This window comes from Tauraco erythrolophus, chromosome 16 (genome assembly GCF_009769465.1).
Source record: "Tauraco erythrolophus isolate bTauEry1 chromosome 16, bTauEry1.pri, whole genome shotgun sequence".
Classification (NCBI taxonomy): Eukaryota; Metazoa; Chordata; class Aves; order Musophagiformes; family Musophagidae; genus Tauraco; species Tauraco erythrolophus.
Window position 1 is genome coordinate 18,067,823 of NC_141480.1, and position 19,564 is coordinate 18,087,386.

General features: G+C 36.9%; 1 protein-coding gene across 1 annotated transcript in view; it reads left to right on the forward strand.

The window, feature by feature from the left end:
* Positions 1-19,564, forward strand: part of RANBP17 (RAN binding protein 17) — a 160,497-nt gene that overhangs the window by 13,495 nt on the left and 127,438 nt on the right. The window contains exons 8-14 of the mRNA XM_086621456.1: positions 817-890; positions 1,351-1,470; positions 1,727-1,873; positions 3,004-3,176; positions 5,838-6,031; positions 10,274-10,379; positions 11,956-12,091. Coding sequence (XP_086477582.1) covers positions 817-890; positions 1,351-1,470; positions 1,727-1,873; positions 3,004-3,176; positions 5,838-6,031; positions 10,274-10,379; positions 11,956-12,091 — 950 coding nt within the window. The remainder of the gene's footprint in view (positions 1-816; positions 891-1,350; positions 1,471-1,726; positions 1,874-3,003; positions 3,177-5,837; positions 6,032-10,273; positions 10,380-11,955; positions 12,092-19,564) is intronic.

Genomic DNA, 19,564 nt, shown 5'->3' on the forward strand with positions numbered 1-19,564 from the left:
GTTGTTGGTAAACCTCTTCTGCTATTTCTCTCACACTTTTCCTATTGTTACTTTTACAGACAGAAATAATAAATGTAGTCTATAACAGATAGTCACAGTAAATGAAATTATTCTAATTAGACACTGAATACTGTTCTCATCCCTGGCATGTGAACACCTTGAATAGGTATAGCATTTGTAGCATGTCTGCATGTATGTGAGCCTGTTAATGAAGGCAGCAGAAGGGTTGCATCTTGGTTCTTAGACTCGAGAGGATTGACTTCCTGGGCTTATACAGTGCAGATGGTGGTCTCGTATGAACATGTCCAGGCTAGCTTTAATGAAGGTACCTTGGGTAATGGATGCAGTTTAACACCAGCAGCATGGAGCTCCTTGTAGGCTAATTTGTCCTACTTCTTGGCAAACTTGCCTTTGTTTAAATACAGACTCAACTAATCCTTAGTATCTAGAACCTGTCTTGTCTTAGTGTACTGCTGTAGTAACCTGAAAAAATCAGTTTACCTTCGTCTATTTCAGAACAGCGTTCTGCAAGCAACAAAGTATTGTATATTCTGCAGTTTAAGAGAAGTATTCTTTATGACCTATGGGATAGATTAAGTGTGATAAAAAGAGAATGATGCTTTGTTCAACATTGTGCAATGAACTAATTAATGCATCTATTCGTAGTTTATTCTCAGCTACGATGATATCTCACTTTTATTGTTTTTGTTAAAAAGAAAATGATTCTATTAAAGATATCTATCTATATATATAGATATAAAGATACTTAATTATTGCTTGTACAGAGTGATAAAACCAACTTATCTTTTTTTGTAGTCTTCCTGGAGCCAGAGACCTTGGACCTGTTTTTTGATTTGTATCATTCCCTTCCACCAATGCTGTCTCAGTTAGTAAGTGACACGCAGTAATTTACACTCAAGTAATTATAGAAAATAGTCTTTTTATATCTATACTTTGTCCAGAAGACCCTATTTTATTCTGTGCATTAGCATGTTATGAGACCCCTGGCTCAGTGCCCAGTCACCGTGTCTTTTCTTTGAACTTCAGCCTCAGTTTTCATTTCTGAATCTGAAAGCATTCAAATCCTCCTTCCCCCAATTCAGCACTATTCAGCCACATAGGAAACATCCGCCTAATTATTTTGATCAAGTCAGAAGCTGTTGCAAACTGGAATTTTAAAACTTGAGCCATATTTGTGTTCCTTGATTGTATAGACATTTCTGCAAAAATAATCTTCAGCCACAGAATGTATTACAGACAGCAGTAGGTTGGATTGCTCCAAACGTTAAGAGATGATCTTTCTGAAAGTTTAAATATTTTGATCTTACAGTGATTTTTTTTGTTCTTCAGGCACTTTCTTGTTTAGTTCAGTTTGCTTCTACAAGGAGATCTTTATTCAGCAATCCAGAACGCGCCAAGTATCTTGGTAATCTAATCAAAGGAGTGAAAGAAATACTTAAAAATCCGCAGGTATCTTTTTATTTTTCTTTTTATTTATTTGAAATGCTAAAACAGCTGTGGATTTGTTTTTCCAGTTACTATCTTCATTAATTTACTGAATCTATCACAACCACTTTCAGCCAGACATCTATTTGCTTTGATTTTCTATTCAAACCAAAGCTAAACCCCTATGCAAATAAAATTGTCACCCAATTAGCAATGGTGCTCATAAAATTTCTATTAGATTAAGCTGTTAACTTTTAAAAATTTGCTTCTTCAAATTTAGGGTTTATCTGATCCGGGTAATTACCATGAATTCTGTCGGTTTTTGGCTCGGCTAAAGACAAACTATCAACTAGGAGAGCTAGTAATGGTGAAAGATTACCCAGAAGTCATCCAACTTATAGCAAATTTTACTATCACTAGCCTACAGGTAAGAATTTGTACAGAAGTGTTCTGTTTTCTTTGGCTCTTGATTGACAAAGAGGACTGATCCTGGTTCTCTGCGTTGGTGTTTTTTGAGGAGGTGGTGAGGGGCTTGTCTTTACATAAAAATATATTTTGTCAGTGATGTATCTCAGGTTTCTAAATTTTCTAGAATTAGTTCTCACACTTCCTATGAAATTTTGTAATGGGAGCTGATTTAAAGAAGAAAATGACAATTGAAGTAGGAGATAGATGAGTGTTAATCCTTCAGCTTTAGTTCTCACCTTCAAAAAAAATCCAGCAAACTAAACTCTTTATCCCACCCTGAAATACTTAAATCTATGCTCCTGTGTAAACTTTGAAGTGCCTGCACTGACTAGGTTCTTGAGTTCTGGTGTTGTGCGTACATAGAGGCACTGACACATGCCGTTGCCTATATGCTGAGCTGCTGAGTGCAACGTTTCCATCTGAGCTGAATTCAGAAGCTATGTGGAATAATGTCTAAATTTTTGAGACCCACATGTGGATAAGAAGAACACATATCACAGGATCAAGATTCTCACAGTGTTAAAAATTTTACAGATTTATTTTGGAAACACACCAAGATAAAGGTGTGCACACTGTTTGAGTAATACTACAATTGTTATTTTAGCACTTTCTCCAGAGTCTCTCTCTGGTCTTCAGAATAACAGCTGACAATAGTGACCTTTAAGAGAAGATTTTTGCCTTTGAATTCCTGAGTTGCCAGTGGCAGCTCCATAAGCTTGGAAGAGAAGAGATATTTGAGATGCATTTCTGTTCTTTATGTTTCCTGTTAGGTGGCTCTAGACAGTTTCCCACTCAATATTTAGGATTTTTGAATGGCCCTTTTATAGCACTTAAATCTCACCATGCACAGTGTAAGAATCCAGGCCTAGCTCCAAGTTTTGAATCCTGGGTTTCACCTGAAGGAGACAAATTGCCCACAAGTAATTCTGGATCTACTCTATAACGTGTGCCGTAGCGTGTCTCAGTTCTGACTGGGTCCTTCAGTAGTTATGTGAATGAGTAAGACTACTTAACGTAAAAGCATCATGTTTCACAACTAAAATTTCACACTGGGATGCTTTAACAGAAGTATGTTTTGTTCTCTTATAGCACTGGGAGTTCGCTCCAAATAGTGTTCATTATTTGCTCACTCTGTGGCAAAGAATGGTAGCATCTGTGCCTTTTGTGAAAACGGCAGAACCCCACCTCTTAGATACATATGCACCCGAGATAACAAAAGCTTATATTACTTCTAGACTGCAAAGTGTTCCTGTAGTTATAAGGTAAACTTGAAATTGCAACTTTAAAACTGTTAATACGGAATGTTTAATTTTCTGATTTGTTGGCATATTATGTTTTGGTTATGTTTAAAATCTAAGTACGCTGGTTCTGATTACCACGGTGATTTCTTTCCATTATGTTAATTGGCTGATACCATTTTACTCCTTTAGCTTATTAAATTCAGGCCAAAATCAAATGTATATTCTAATTGTTTTTCCTCTCAAGGGCCTTTGTATTTTGAAAACAGCCTATTTTCCCCCCTCTCCCTCCTCTTTTTTAAGACTGTCTAAATTAACTGTATTGTTCAGCTGTGACGTTTTCTCCATGAGTCACTTTCTAGGGCCATGGAGGGTAGAGTGATGGGGGAAAGCAGAAGGAACTCTGCACACAAGAAAGATTGTGACTGAATAGAACAAGCTAGAGTGGCAAAGTTGAAGTTGGCCCATTTAAAATTTCTTAGTTCAGATCTTCTTTTTAATAGTTTAAGTAAATGACTTTATAGTCTACACTATAACATAGCAGATAAGAAAAAAGTGTTTAGATTGCTGAAAGGATTTCATTTTCTCCAAGGGCTTTTATGAATTTCTACTGGTAGGATCTCCTGTCAGATTACAGGACTGCAGAACAAGCCACATCTGCTTTTCCTTTTCAGTTTTACATTACTGAGATGTCATTTGTTGAGTTTGTGTGAGGAAGTGCATTCAACAACAACCGCTGTTGGCCTTTTGTCTCAGTTTAGCCATAATCTCATGTCTACAAATTATGTAACTTGTCATTTTACTGTTCAGTGGCAAAGCTACGGTTGGTTTTAGTTGCCTTATGTTGTCACCGTAGGTATGTTAAAGGCTGACTTCCTAATGGTTCAAAATCGTGAGCTTCTCTACCGTTGTCTCAGGAAAAGAACTGATAGTACCTAGGGGAGCTTCCAGTGTTCCAGTGCTAGGACAGGGAAGGACAAGCAGCTGATTGCAGGTGCAGTCAATTTTCTTGGGTCTTCTCTCAACCAGCCTACATGTCTTTTGGCATTTTTAAGTTATCTTCCCTGTTCAGCATTTCTGTAATGGAATCTCAGGGTTGAACCAGCTTTCTTCTGTATTGAGTGGTACATTCTTTGTCAGCTTTCAGGCTTGAAGCACTCAGTAGGGCTGAGCTTCTGGGATAACCATCTGGCATGACCGGTGCCATTGAAATGTGCTATTGTCTTCATCAGCATCACCATCAGCACTGAAAATTCAATTTCTTTCTTTGACACTGATGGGAGATTTTTCTGGATGTCCTTGTTACATTGCGGAGGAGTAAGCTTTCTAATCTGTGAAAAAAAGCCAACAGAGAGAAGATGAGGAAAGTGTTGGTCTTTTCTACCAGTGTGTACCGTTCTTAGGACAGTCTTGTAATACTGTTGGCATGTATCTGTTCCTAGCGCTAAGCGGTTTGTATACCGCTGTGGTATTGTCTTATTCTCTTATGTGATGAAGATCCCAGTTGTGGCATTTCTGTAGATGGTAATATCAAATGTAGACTTTAATATCAAATGTCCAGACCATTCTTGAAAAACATGGGATGTCTGGGAGCTGATTTCATAAGACTTCTTCAGTTTGTTCCAAGGAGATAGTTCATATCTTTGCAAACAAATCCTGCTTTCTGCAATGACCATTTTTCTTACAAAGCAGTATAGTTGGTAACGTCACCCTCCATTCTGGAGCCATCCAGCTGGTCCTTCAGACAAAGAAGTTTTTGGAACAATCGAAGAAAAGTCACTTTAGCCCTTTTAGGGGATTTGAATAGCTGTTCTCCCTTCTGAATAAGAGTGAGTGAGGAACTAATGATTATTCTACAAAGGATCTACAAGAGCAGGCTTTTCTACAAACTGGAAGGAGAATTTTTATTTCAGATATTTGTAAATACCTGAGAAGAGGTCTGTTTCAGCCCATCTTGAACATGAGAATTTTCAGCTGCTGTGTATCTTTCAAAGTTTGAATGTTAGCACTGTTAGCTTTGTTAGCTTTCTGGATGTTATCTTTATCTGTAGGTTGTTGCCTGTGCAACAAAAGGGTAACTCTGATGAATAAACCTTTCCCATTGTGATTCGTGTAATGAGTATAGTTACACTTCATGGCACAAGTCTATTGGTCTCTTTGTTACTGGCATTTCAGAGGGTCACAGCTTCTTTACAGCAGGAAAAAACAAACATTTAAAAAGCTGTTGCAAGGAATTTTACTGAAACTTGCTTGTTAATTTTGGTATCATGGTCTTGTACTTAATTTGATGAATATGCAAAGTCCATTTCTGCTAAGTATTCTGTTCTTTCCTCCCATCATCTTACAAGATGCTACTTGTTAATATTCTGTTAGGGCACAATGGACTTTAGTTCTCTGGGATTTACCTTTCTGTGTTCATAATGCCAACCTCGTCTCCTCTCTTCTTTGCTTTTTAAAATAGGTGTTGAGGAAGGCACAAGTAGAATACTGTTCTGTGTTTGTGTGGGTGTGTATGGGTATGTATGTAAATAAAATGAGATCTTAGGTCTCTCTGTTGTGTTCACCATCTGCTAAGGCTTTTATAGTTCAGCAGTTCAGTGACAGTGATTCAAGAGCTGGATGGGAAAACAGCATCAGCTTTTAAGCTAGAGTTGCTAAGTGGTTACTTTTTAATCTCTGTTCCAGAGATGGCTTAGAAGATCCACTGGATGATACAGCTACAGTTTTCCAACAGCTGGAGCAACTGTGCACAGTTAGCAGGTGTGAATACGAAAAGACCTGTACACTTCTAGTACAGTTGTTTGACCAAAATGCACAAAACTACCAAAAACTATTGCACTCTTCTAGTAGGAATCCAGTACAAATCACAGTTCAGGAAGGTTAGTATTTAATTTAATTTTTAGACCGTGTTTTATGTGCCAATAACCATATATTTGTATATGAAAAAGAGTGGTGGTCTTATGGCAGATATATCTAGAACTTTTCTCAAACTAGGAGTTAATGATCCAAGTCACCTTGCACCACACTTTCTCTAGTTGTCTGTGTGTTAAATAGGATACATTGGCAGTTGATGTGTTTATTTTAACATCTTGCTACATCTTTAGAATATAGGCGTGAGAGCTGTAAAAACTTTTAATTTCTGAAAATCAACATTTTAGTACCTCAGGTGCCCTCACAGGAACTAGCTGCAACTTGATGAACATTTTTTGCAAATGAAGATGTTAACTTTCGTTCTTTTTGCATTTAGCTGTCTGTAAAAATTAATGTAACATTAAAAACCTTAATTTATTTTATACAGCTCTGTTAAGATGAATTACCTAATTTTCAAGAAACTTAATTCATTTATTGTGGTGTAAGTTGTAACAATAAAAAATAGTTTGTTTTTTTTTTAGTATACCTATTTTGGTCCTCTCTGTGTCTCACTTAAATTGTCTTTATAACTGCTGGCTCTTTCCTAATATAGTTATCTTATGGCTGTTGCATCTTTACATGGATAAATGGTGTTGTTTTGAAAAGGTGAGACAGGTTACTGCATAATACAGCTGTTTCTCTGCATGCTATTAAATGTTTGTGATGTATTTTGCTTTTCTTTTGTTAACAATTTGAATATACTGGTTTTCTTCCATGTAGGAGCCATTTTTTCACTAATTTATATAAGACCTTCTTCCTACCTTTTTTATTAATTCTACTTTCTTCCGTCCACCTATCAACTTTTATTTGGGAGAACTTTCATTCATGACCAGATTTCAGTGACCAGCTGCAGTCTGAATTTATACTCCATTCCTCAGTCATGGAGGGCCAAAGGGAAACAATCAGCTGGAGTCGTCCAGTGTCAGTGCTCTGGGGATTGCTGTTATGCATTGGAAAACATTTGATGCAGTTTAAATATTGTGTTTCTTTTCTGCAAACTGAACGTTTGTGCTCGTATTGAACAATAACTGTTATATTCCCTAGATATACATGGTTAAATTTAGATATTTAATGGCTTTTAATGTTACAAAATAAGTTAATGTAATATTAAGATCTCATTTTATTATACTGTCTCACTCTCTGTATCAATAGTGATGCGGTCATGGTTTACTAAAACAATAATCCCCAAGAAATGGGTCATTAACAGTAGTTAATGATTACTTGTGATCTATGGTAATGACTGATTTCTTTGGGATTATTGCTGTTATAAACCATAATTACAGATTATTACAGCAATAATTATTTTCTAAAAGAAAAGATGTTGTCTGCCTCAGTAATTGCAAAAGCAAATGCACTGAAAATTTTAAGTAGTAAAGGTGTAAAAGGGGGAAAGAAGTCATACCTATTAATTGGTATTGTGCTAGAGAAGAGGACTATCAGCAGAAAAATAGCTATGCACTTAAAAATGAGCTACTGGAATTTGTAAAAAGGAAGAAGGGTTTTTATTTTAAAAAAGATTATTAGCCAAAGTGGTGGCTTTGCTCTTTGAACCAGCAAGCACCACTTCCCAGTTGCTTTTTAATACCACCTTGAAATGGCCGTTCTTTAGTAGCTGTTAATGCTGAATTCATTTCAGCAACATCTGTTCTCCTGGATACTTCAGCTCCTTGGTGTTTTACTAATGATGGTGCCATCTCTTAGTGTCCTCAATTAACAGCTGTTTGTGCTGCAACATGTAGCGTGCCTGGGGCTTTCCTTGGAAGTGTCTCCTTCGTGAAGAAGCACGGGTTTCGGAACAGGGAAATACGTTAGTTGTTGGACAGCTGATACTGTCCTTCCAGATTATTAGGAATGGAACAGGAACAATATGAGGAGATATTTGGAAGTCCTCCTCTGATATCTTGTTCCTTGTCACAAACTGTTTTCTGTTACAGATCTCAGACTGTATTACATATTTGTGTGGTATTTTTTCTCAAAATAAGACTGAGATTTAAGATAACCTGAATGCTTTTCTGTGCCTTTCCTACCTATTTGAAATCATCTGCATGTTAATCCATATTCTGCGTTATCTCTTGATGTATATTTGATCTCGGCATCTTTTTTTTTTTTTTTTTTTTGAGAGTTGTAGAACACTGGAACAGGTTGCCCAGAGAGGTGGTGGATGCTCCATCCCTGGAGACGTTCAAGGCCAGGTTGGACGAGGCCCTGAGCAACCTGATCTAGTTGGAGATATCCCTGTTCCTTGCAGGGGGGTTGGACTAGATGACCTTTGAAGGTCCCTTCCAGCCCTAACCATTCTATGATTCTATGATCTTTTTTATGTATAAAACACACTGTACTATATACCTCTGACTGAAATGGAATTACTTATGATATATAGTCAACAGATTCAGGATGTGTAGTCAACAGATTCAGGTCATAAGGGTACTAGAGCACCTCAGAACTATTAATTATTCCTGGCTGAGGGAGCTTAGGAAGTAGAGCATTCAGTGCTATCTCAGTTCCAGGTTTTTCAAAACCCAATAATGCAAAACGGGGAAAATTAAGTGAAGTTTAATGTTATGTAAAAGAAGAATATTTTTTCAGAGATTTTAAACAAATACGAAATAAAAGCTCAAGCCTTTTGGTAGATACTGTGCGTGTTGTGATGTGTACATAGAAATATCCAAAATAAAATACATTTCACAGTCATAATGTGACCTCATTTGTTTATCTGTAGTTTATCCTTTATGTTAAACTTCAAAATGTGTTCGGAAGACACTTTCTTCATCAGAGTATTGTCTTCGCTCTTGTAAGTTACACTCTTGTCGCTTGGTAAAATCCTAGTAATGAGGGCAAGACATCTTCTAGTTTATGTAAATATCTCACTTATTGATAAACCTTGTTTCTAACTTGATTTAGTTTACATGGAAACTTTTCCACGTTGTCTTTGCTGTGTTGTTATTTTCAAGCAATTCCTTTTAATTTATTACAAAGTGTATTTTGCCAAATGAAGATGGAGTCTAAAAGTAGCTTTACTGTTCTGTAGTCTCGGTGCGTTTCAGTTGAGGGAGAAACATTTAGTGGTATTGTGAAGTTTTAACAGGTCTATATGTTACTTTGCTATTCAGGTCTTAGTTTTGATCTTACTTTAGGGAAAAATCCTGCCTCTTTCCTGAGAGAGGATACAATTAGTGACTGGATTCACAGCTTAAAAAGCTAAAGTAGGAACCTATGTGGCTTGAGTAGGTATCAGTAGGTCAGACTTAAAGATTGTCCACCTTAATGTACCAGAGACATTAAAGTAACCCAGGTTTTGCAGCATGGCAGTGGTTTTCCAGCAGGCCAACAGAATCTCCCAGATTCAGTGGTTGTAAACTGAGGAGTTCCATATTTATGAAGCGGGATTTTGGTATTTGAAAATCTGTACAAAATACACTACAGACATAAACTCAAGGAGTTATTTATAGAACCTTAGCTTTACAGAAATCATGATCCTTACATTGTACTTTCCTTGATAAGGACTTTTCCAGTGGATCCTTTTAAGTGCTTTAGTGGAAACTGACAGCTAAATAATCTGGAAGATGGGAAGGCATGACAGCATGGCTTGAAATGGATGAGCTCTGTCTTTCAGACCCTTTTAGAAAACAGTCCACAGAGACTTTCAAAACTATGTGGTAGTTCACAGACTCTTTTCTTGAAGAATATGTCTGACTTCTAACATAAATGTTTTCTTATGTGCAAATCACTTTAGATAGCGGTTTAATATTACTAAGAATTCGTTATTTGGAATAGCACTACGAAATGAGTAGATTGTAGTCAGTCTCAATTACTTCCTATTGCTATGATAAATAGATAAATAGATCACACTGTGGATAAAACTGTTCCATACCTTGAAGTATCTTGTGGCAGACAAGTGAGGATAGTAGATTAATTGCTTGACTAGTCTTATCAGGCTGAGTTTGCATGCTTTGTATTTTAGGTTAATTCTTTCGTGTTTTATTTTTAAGCATGTCCAGGTTAATAGGCTGTTCTAGTTTATCCGTCAGTTCTGCTCAGAACTTTTTGTGAGTTGCTTTATCTGGGTACCTTTTAAATCTGGTGAAGAGAGAAACCTAACCACTCTCTTGACAGCGTTCCACAGTCTGATACCTTATAGGACTGATGATACTTTATGGAAGTGTGTTTTACTAGCATAATCATTAACTCTTCTTCCTTATTTTTAACGTTAGGATGTCTGGCATGGCTTGTCTATTTTGTGGGTACTTTTGTGGGAGGACGATTAACATACACTAGTACTGATGAACATGATGCCATGGATGGAGAATTATCCTGTCGGTAAGTATTGCTTGGTTTTAATCCTTTATTTTGATTTTTTTTTTTAAATGACATTTAGTATCAGCAGATCTTTTGAATTTAAATGTCTTAGTTTTTGTCCAGTTCTTGGATGGTGGATGCTCAAGGACTGGTCTAACTTTCTGTGGATTGAGACCATTCCACTGGCTTTGATCTTTCCTAATTCATGATTTCCTGACTCATTCTTCACTTCCTGACCAGTGAAGAAGTCATTAGGACTATCATTTCAAAACTATGTTTCGTGGGGAGGGAAGAGGATTTAAGTCAACTACATCTCTTACTATAAGCAGTGTTTAGATATGCCCGTGTAGCTACTTGTTTTCATTTGTGCATTATACTTGCACATATAAGTGTTAATTTAATTAGTTGTGAGTTATGGCTGTCATTTTCTGCTCTACTTTCTTGACGTTAATTATTGCAGGTGAAGAAGTGCAGAGGAATTGCTGGTCAACCATTGAAAATTTAGATTTATTTTTAGACTTGGAATAAAAAAGATTTAAAGATACGCATGCTAGAGCCTTCTTTCTGCCAGTTTAAGGGCAAGGAGAGAGCTAGGGATTATTGTGAATGACATGTATTCCTTGTGGCAAACACTTCCTTAATCCTTGTTTTCACCCACAAGTATGTTAAAGCTGTGCATATTTGATCCTGTTATTTGCATCCACTAGCTAACACATGAAAAAGGGTATACAACTTAGTGTAGAGCTTTTTATCCAATTCTTTCTTCTTTGTTTCTTGCCTTCCTAATCTACCCTGGGGCTCTGTGGTGTTAGCAGTCTTCCACTATGTTTTTATTAAAAGTGAGAGGTTTTAATATACAGACTTAGCGATGAAGTAGCTACTGAGGTCTAATCCAGTGACTATATATTTCAGAATTGGCAAAAGGTGAGAATAATTTTTTGAATTGCTAGGGAATTAGGATTTCAAGGAATAGATAACAGAAGAACACGGGAAATTAAATGAAGAAATATTCCTTGGGAGAAAAAAAAAAGTATTACATTTTCTTAGCTAACATAGGCTGAAATTGATTCTTTGAAATCAGTCCTGGTAATACGGAGATATATACCAAGTAGGGATTTAGGTCAGAATATACGTGTTTGTTCAGATGTTTTAGGAGAGACAGAAGTGGGAAGAAACAAGGCAGACAGTGCATTATATACTGCATATGTAAACTTATTTCTAAGTTCAATAGTTTCAATTTCCAGGGAACTTGAACAGCTTGTATCTTACACTTGCAGTTTGAGACTCATGCTTCCCAAATGTCTTTGTTTTTTAAATTGTGGAGTTGAGGCTCTAAGAAAGAGAAAAACATTTTACAAACTCACCACAGCATAACATGTGTATCTGAGAAAATTTCAAGTGACAAAGTAATTAGAAAAGCATTATGTTGATGTTGATGTTTATTAGTGGTCAATTAACATAATTAACATCTAAACAAAATCCTAGAAGAAACTTAGGCAAACAAAAATGGCTTATGGGTTCCTAAAGAGATTAGCTGTGACAATACAATCTAATTTGAGAATTCTTCCTGAAAATGTTTTTTTTTCCTGTCATTAAGAGTTTTTCAGCTGATATCTTTGATGGATGCCCAGTTACCACAGACTAGTAATGAAAAAGTAGAACTGGCCATTCTGTGGTTCTTGGATCAGTTCCGTAAAACATACGTGGGAGACCAGCTTCAGCACACCTCAAAGGTAAATATTTGCTGTAAACCACAACATTTGAAATAAAGCCTGTGCAGAAATTGATCTGCCAATATATCTTACACACAAAAGCTCTTGAGCTTCACTGGTGGTTGACTGTCTAGATGGAGAGACGGATGGATAGACAGATAACTTATTAATGTGGTGTTCATCTGAGCAGGCTTCCTACCATTTGTGCTCTTGACTTTTGGCATGCAAGGAGTTAATATTTTAACAGCTATGTTCATTAAACAGTTTTAGGTTACTTTGCATTTCAATTTTTTATTTCAAACATTTAGCTGGGTTCTGCTATATTGTGTTATATTTCACAGCTGGGTACACAAGATTTATTCTTTTAATAGTTCTGTTCTTTTGACAGTTACTCATTTATGTGGTTTCCACTGTATTTTTCACATTACTTGGCTTTTCTGCATTTTAAATAGGGAAGAGGGAAAAGTAAGATGCATTTTTGAAGAAGCAGCAGTTAATTCACCTTAACTGTAGGGGACAGTCATAATATAGATGTTATAAAGAGAATGTCAGTAAGATGAGATCAATTGATCTTGAGAAAGACTGAAAGAATTCTGTTGGAGCCCCAAGCAAATCTTTAGCAAGAATTGTGACAGTGACTGAGATTTGGTTTTACTTGTGTAGTACTCTTTCCTTGCTTTCCGGTGAACGGTCCCAATCTCAAGAATTCTTTTATCCCTTCAGCTTCGAACTGTGCGTCAACTTTATTGAATGGTTCCTCACTTAATATTAAAAATAAAGTTTTACACTATACTGAATTACTTTTTCATGAAAGCACTGTGTTCCTTTCAGTTGTCAAAGCTGATTTGTTATTTTTAAATATGGTGCACTGCTCTAATGCTACGTAACAGAAGGTACATGGTAGAAATGTACTCATGCTCCTGTTTTTTTCATTAGCAAAACTCCTGTTGATGGCAATTCAAAGGCAATGTGACTGCATAGTAGTTGTAATTCCCAGTTTATATTTTCTTTCTATCCAATTTTGAGGGTTTCGATTTCACCTTATGCTCTGAGTAGCTGAGGTGTAACTGTGTGGAGAAGCCCTATCAATGTATATATATTTGGGTATAACAGATTGTTTTAAGAGATTGTATACCCAAGCTTTTCATGGACATTTTCATGTCCATCCTTGTAGAAAGCTGGAAGAAGCGTTTGTATGCGGGTGAAGCAGTGGGCAACAAACTGAAGTGCATTATTTGCTCTTAATCACCTGGAGCTGTGTTGTCAGTAGAAAAAAATGTAAAACTTGAACGTTTGCCAACTACACCAGAATTCAATACATATGAATTTATCCAGCTCAGCAATGTGTTTTGAATAACCATGAGACTGCCTCTGTGATTGTGTTGTGTGTGGAAGGTTAAATGGTTAATTATTGAGTAAAATGCAGGCTAATGTTTCCATTTGATTTATTGAAGAGCACTTTGAACAGAAAGAATTAACTTTTACCGAAAGGACATGGGGCAAAAATGTAAGATGAATATTAAGAAAGAAGTTTTGTGTTGGTTTGTGTGGTTTTGTTTTATTGTTTTGGTTTTTCCCCCACCCCGATAAGTGGACATAGATCATCCTGGTAATATATCGTATTCTGTATACTGCCTTTGCTTATGACATGTGCCTTGTATGTAAGCAGGCTGGGAAAGTGGGAATTTTGCAAGGCTTTCATAGTGTGTAACAGTTCAAGGGGTGATTTTAAGTTCTAGCCCCAGCCTAGCAGCTCCATAGTTCATTGGAAATGCATTTTCAAAGTGTGCTTTTCTTTTGTGGTTTAATTGCATTATCTACCCGTATAATTTAGTTTGGAGTCAATTACACTTTCTTTTTTGTTTTGTTCTAGTAGGGCTGATACAACAGCGTCTCGTTTGCATTGATAGAATCCCATGGTCCATATCGCATTATTTTACCAGATCTCATAACAAAAGCTGTGTGTAAAAGCATCTGAGCTCCCAGTTTTGGTGTTTGTTTGGGGTTTTTTAATTTTTAATAAAACAAAATGAGATGTTTGTAAACGTTTTAGTTAAGAGAAAGGCAGAAGGCAGCACTTATATGATTCTGCTGTTCTATCCTGCTGTAGCAGCAAGTATAGCAGCAGATGGCATTCTACCCTCACAGTTGTAAATCCTCTGATGCTGTGTCTTGCTGGCAGCTATCTACAAATATGCAATAAAAAGGCTCACACTTGGAAGCAGAAAAATCAGACATATATCAAATGACTAAGTTAATACACATTTATATAAATATTCAAGATTGCTTGAATTGTTTTATTTACAGAATGGATAATGGAACTTCTGCACGCTTCAGCCGTGTTGAAATAATTTTTGAGAATATTTCTCTATTTGATCATATGCCCGCATACGGAAGAACAATGGTTAGAGAAGGCTGAATAGTCTAATGAAATTGTAGAACAAGTCTTCAATATAAATATACAAATTTTCTTCATTAATTAACCCATATTCTTAAGTATGTGCATATAATAAAAGCAAACTCATTGTAGAAAAAGAAAATTGGCTAGGTAAATTAATGCATTGTTATTAAACAGCCCACTGGGGCTTGCTGTGTAAGGAAGAACAGCAAAACCTTGGAGATCTCTTCCGTGATACTGTAATATACTTGTAGTACCATTACATTTCCAATAGAAACACAATACAACAAGATAGTGTCTTTTGGATCAGATAGACCTTTGAATGAGTATCTGTGTTGTATTCCTGTTGAATACTAGACTGGATTCTCTGGTACTGTACAGCACTATTAGTATCTATTTGTCTATCAATACAAATTTTGTTCTAATGCTGATATGACTTAGCCTTCGTAGAGTCATCTTTTTGTGGCATATTGCTGATTTGGATGCTGGCAGGGTAGTAGAAAACGAGTGGCTGGTAAAGCACTGTGCTGTGCTTTACTGGAGTTGTAGTCTCAGCCTCTCTCTGTAGTAGCTTCAGTGTTGCTGTAGTGTGCCACTGTTACCCACCACTGCAAGTAGTGTAGTATTGCATTGAAATCTGATTCCTGACATCAAAGACGTTATTTATTGGAGAAAACATTACTGGTTTGAATGAGGCTTTCCCTTTGGAATGTTCTTAACGTATCAACAACTACACAATGACTGATTTCTGCTTGCAAGTGACACTAGGCTGGGAGGAAATGTGATCGCAAAGGACAGGATTTGAATTCAGAAAGATCTTCATAAGCTGGAGAAATAACCTGGAGCTTTAAAATGCTGGTGAAACACCACGCTTAGGAATGAAAATTCCCACTTACTACTGCCACTGGGAAATCTGTGACCAGGCAGTGTTCTTTCTGAAAGTGTTATGGAGGTGAGTGTTTTGCAAGAAGAGGTAACTCGACAGCATGTGTTGGTTTTGCATGCAAGAAAAATACATCTTCGTGGATGTAGTAGCAGGAATATGGTGTCGGATGCTGGAATTTCTTACTCGGTTCTGAATATTTGGTTCTGATTGGGCTTCAGCAAGAATAAAGTGTCCAATTTTGGGCACCATGCTTTTGAGAAAACTGTAGACAAATGGGAGAGTACGGAAACACAAATAAGATGCAGAAGATAATGCTTTGGTTTAGTTTAGCAAATAGAATATTGAGGTGGGGTGAAAATCAAGGATGTCAAGAGCTGATTTAGAAAAAACTAGTGATCAGATGTTTTCAGTGCCCTTCAAGGGAAAGACAGGATATAATTGGCTTAATTTGTAGCAAGGAAGACTTAGGGAAAGCTTTTTAACTATGCCAGTAATGCAGTACTGGTACATACTGCCCAAGATGCTATGGGGGCTTTTGATTTATGTCCAAGTATACTTAATTCTTTCTTCCATAAAGTACAAAATAAACCCAAAGTCCTGCTGGTCTAATCTCATGCTTCCTAATAAAACTGTTACAAATGGTCATGGCTGTTTGCTATGGCTTAGTGAAAAGTATGCTCAGGGGGAAATGGTCCCCCCTGTTTGTATTGTGTGTTATGCTGATCAACCACTGATAAGGAACTTTTTTGTTATTTCAGGAGTTTATTTTAGCCTGGCATGTTTCAAGTAACTCATTACAGTCATTTTAAAAGGAAAAAGAGTATTAGTGCTAAGAGTGACAGGAATTAGTGTCTTAGAACATGGAGTTGACAGAGGAGACTGACTCCTTTTCCAACTCCTAACATGAGTTCATTCCTCATTTATCCATGCTAAGGAACATCTCTTAGTTATCCAGCCACAGGTGGGACTTTCACCGGATAGCCTGCAGTTTAGAGAGACTATCTGGTGACATCTCTGCTGAGTTGTGTAACTTCCCATGGCAAGTGCAAAAAATAAGTTGAGGATGCTAAGAATGAATTTTTTTTATGGTGGATTAGAGCAGAGTTGTCCCTTATGAGCAGGTGCTTCATGAGTTACATGCAAGTTTTTACCTTGCTGTGGCAGGTAGACCAAGTCTTGAGGTCTGCTCCTTGCGCTCGAATGCTGCGTGTGTTGTTGCAGAGCGTGTTTGTTAATGCAGGTAACAGAGTTCGACGGTTTGGCACTTGGGACACTAATTTAGGCTAAACAAGTATGAAAAGGCAAGACTTGGTTACCTAGGACCTTTTCCTGCTTCCAGACACAACAGAGATTTGTTCTTGGAGGGAAAAAAACGGAGGGGTTTGTAGCCTTCCCTCCCTGGAGTGGTTCAAACTGCATCTGTTGCCAGCTCCTCCCGGGGGAGAGGCTGGATCGGCAGCGGATGGCACGGGTGGGTGTATTTGGCTCTCTGACTGTCTCTAATTGGTAGTCAGAGATTGCCAAGGGTGAATCAAACTGTAATGTGTTGGGTAAGTTGTGCTGATTAACATACCACAAGAGATTCAACTCGGCTAAGTTAATTACTAAAATTTCTTAAGTTAACTTAGAATTGTATCTTTAACTTGAAACGAGTTTAACACTAAGGCATCTTCATAATCTGGAGTCGTGACATTTTTAACAGTGTTCAGTTTTTCCTATCTGTACATCTTATAATGACTTTATAAAGGCAGTTTTGGTTGAAGACTTTTGAGGTGGTGCAGTTAGAGTTATTCTAGTAGCGTGCTCTTGAAAAGTGCATGTCTACAGAGATAAAGTTCTTTTTATTCTTAGTTCCTTTTCATCGTCAGTTTTTTGGGGGAATGCTTTTTAGTTGTTAAAATATTTTGTGATTGAAAATAGAAGTATTTAGTGGATGATTATAGTGGTTCTATATGTGAGAAAGAAGTTACATTAAAAATATTAATGTAATTAATAAATGTTAAGTAAGTTTTAGAATTAGGGTATAGAACTGTGTGTTGTCACTTATTTACACTCTGGGTTTTTTGTGGCATTCTGAGATGAAGGATTATATCCTAGTTTTCCACTTGCCATGTTTACTTTCTACAGCATGTGGCGCTATTTAACCAGAGTTACCCCTTTGGTCCTCTGGTGCCGTTCCTGAAGCAGAGGGGTCAACGCTGGAACCTGTTCCCATGTTAGATAAGGGTAGTGTGGTGGAAGCATCAGTAATAGCAAGTGTTTGAGACTGAGCTGTGCTTTTTAGCAGAACCTGATTACAAATTGTGTCTGGAGTTCTGTTTACAGCTTTTATAGGCAGTGTAATTTTTAAGAAATCCCACCCATAATCTTAACCAGAATAGTTATGCTTGCGAGGTTGGTATTTGGTTTGTATATTAAAAAGAATTTATTGGTTAAAATGCATTTAGGTAAACTCTTTTGTGCCACTGTGAAGCAATTAATGGTTCCCTGTTCTGCTCTTTCTAATCAAATGGTAGCCCTGAATGTGTTCAGAGAAGTCTGGAGTTAATTTTAATGTGTACCAGGTGTCTGTGGTTTGAGGGATACCTCCAGAAGTGAAGATCACTGGGAATAGGGTGTTCCAGCAAGCCATGCTTTTCTTTCGCCCCAGCTGGGAGTAAAAGTGATAGGGACTCAAGGCAGAAAAGTAGGAGTTAGAATTCCAACTCTTCTGTCTCTGGGAAGCAGCCTGATGTACAAATGAAGAGATACAGCTGTCGCCTTTTGTAGGTGCATCTGTTTAGTAATCTGGGGAATCCAGTCTGGTTTTCCATCTAGGGCAGGTGAGAGTGAAGAAGAAAGTAGGAGTATGGATCAATGTTTCATAAAGAACCTTTACAAAAACGAGTTGAAGCATGATCTAGTGGAAGATGTCCCTGCCCATGGCAGGGGGGTCGGAACCGGATGATCTTTGAGGTCCCTCCCAACCTAAACTATTCTATGAGTATAAAGTTGGGTAGGGGCATGCAAATGGGATTTCTTACTCTACCCTGCACATATTTTATTTGCTTATGGGTTCAGTATAAAGAAGTTACTGTATTAACATTTAGGATTGCATCTATATGTGTTTTTAAAGCTTTTAACTTACAGACTTGACATATGAGGTAGGCCTGCATTATAATAAAAAATATCTGGAGGGTTTAGAATTTAGACTACAGTGTGTCTAGAGGAGAGGAAAGAATATAATTTCCTTGCTATATGTTGTTTGCAGTAGCTGAAAGCAAAAACCACATGTAACCAGGTATCATCTAACCACTGAACACAGGCTTGTCTTTTAATGTGTAATGTGTATTCTGTTGACTTTTGTTATTTTGATATTTCTTCAGTATATGTATATTTCTTTGATTACATTGCCTGCAGACAAAGAAGCATGACCTGGGGAGGGGGGAGAAAAAACCAAAACATAATTGTTTTGTTTCAACTGTGTTCCATCCTGTACGATGTAAGACCCAGAGATCTGCAGCAGCTGACTTGAGTGGGGATCTTTGCAAGTAAAGGTGTTGATCTGTGTGCGTCTCATAAAAGATTCTGGGTCCTAGTGTCTTCATGATTAATGATATCTTAACACTTATGAGTGATTATCCTTTTCTGAGCTGTAAAATATATATACTGTTTTATTTCATTACAGTGAGGTGAAGATCGCAACACTGACAGGTGCTGGAAATTAGCAGGCAATTTTGAAATTGTTCTGTGCACTAGAAATTAGATCTCATTTTAATTCAGCTTTTCCAAACTAGTAAATGAGGTTAATGCCATACATATTCAGCTGATATGGATGAAGAAATTGATATAAAGTAGATCAACATAGCTACAGGGCTACTTTAATTTATAGGTAAAGAGGCAGTGATAAATGAAAGTAATGTAGTAGTGGTCACTAAACTCCTCAGCCATCAGGGATTCAATAGTGTTAGCTGCTCATTAAAGGCATTGTTGGGGTACATCAAATAGGAATTTGAAAAGAAATAGCCAACTAACCCTTAATTATCAAAACATAGAAAATACTAATTATGCCTTAATTAGCTTTTCTTTTAATGTACTGAAATTGTTACTTTTTGTGTAGCACAAATGGATAGTTATATCAACAATAAATAGGTTGTTTTAATAACTTTCTTTTACCTCTGGGAAAACCACACTCGTATTTTTAATATGCAATAATGCTTCTCTCTAGCCT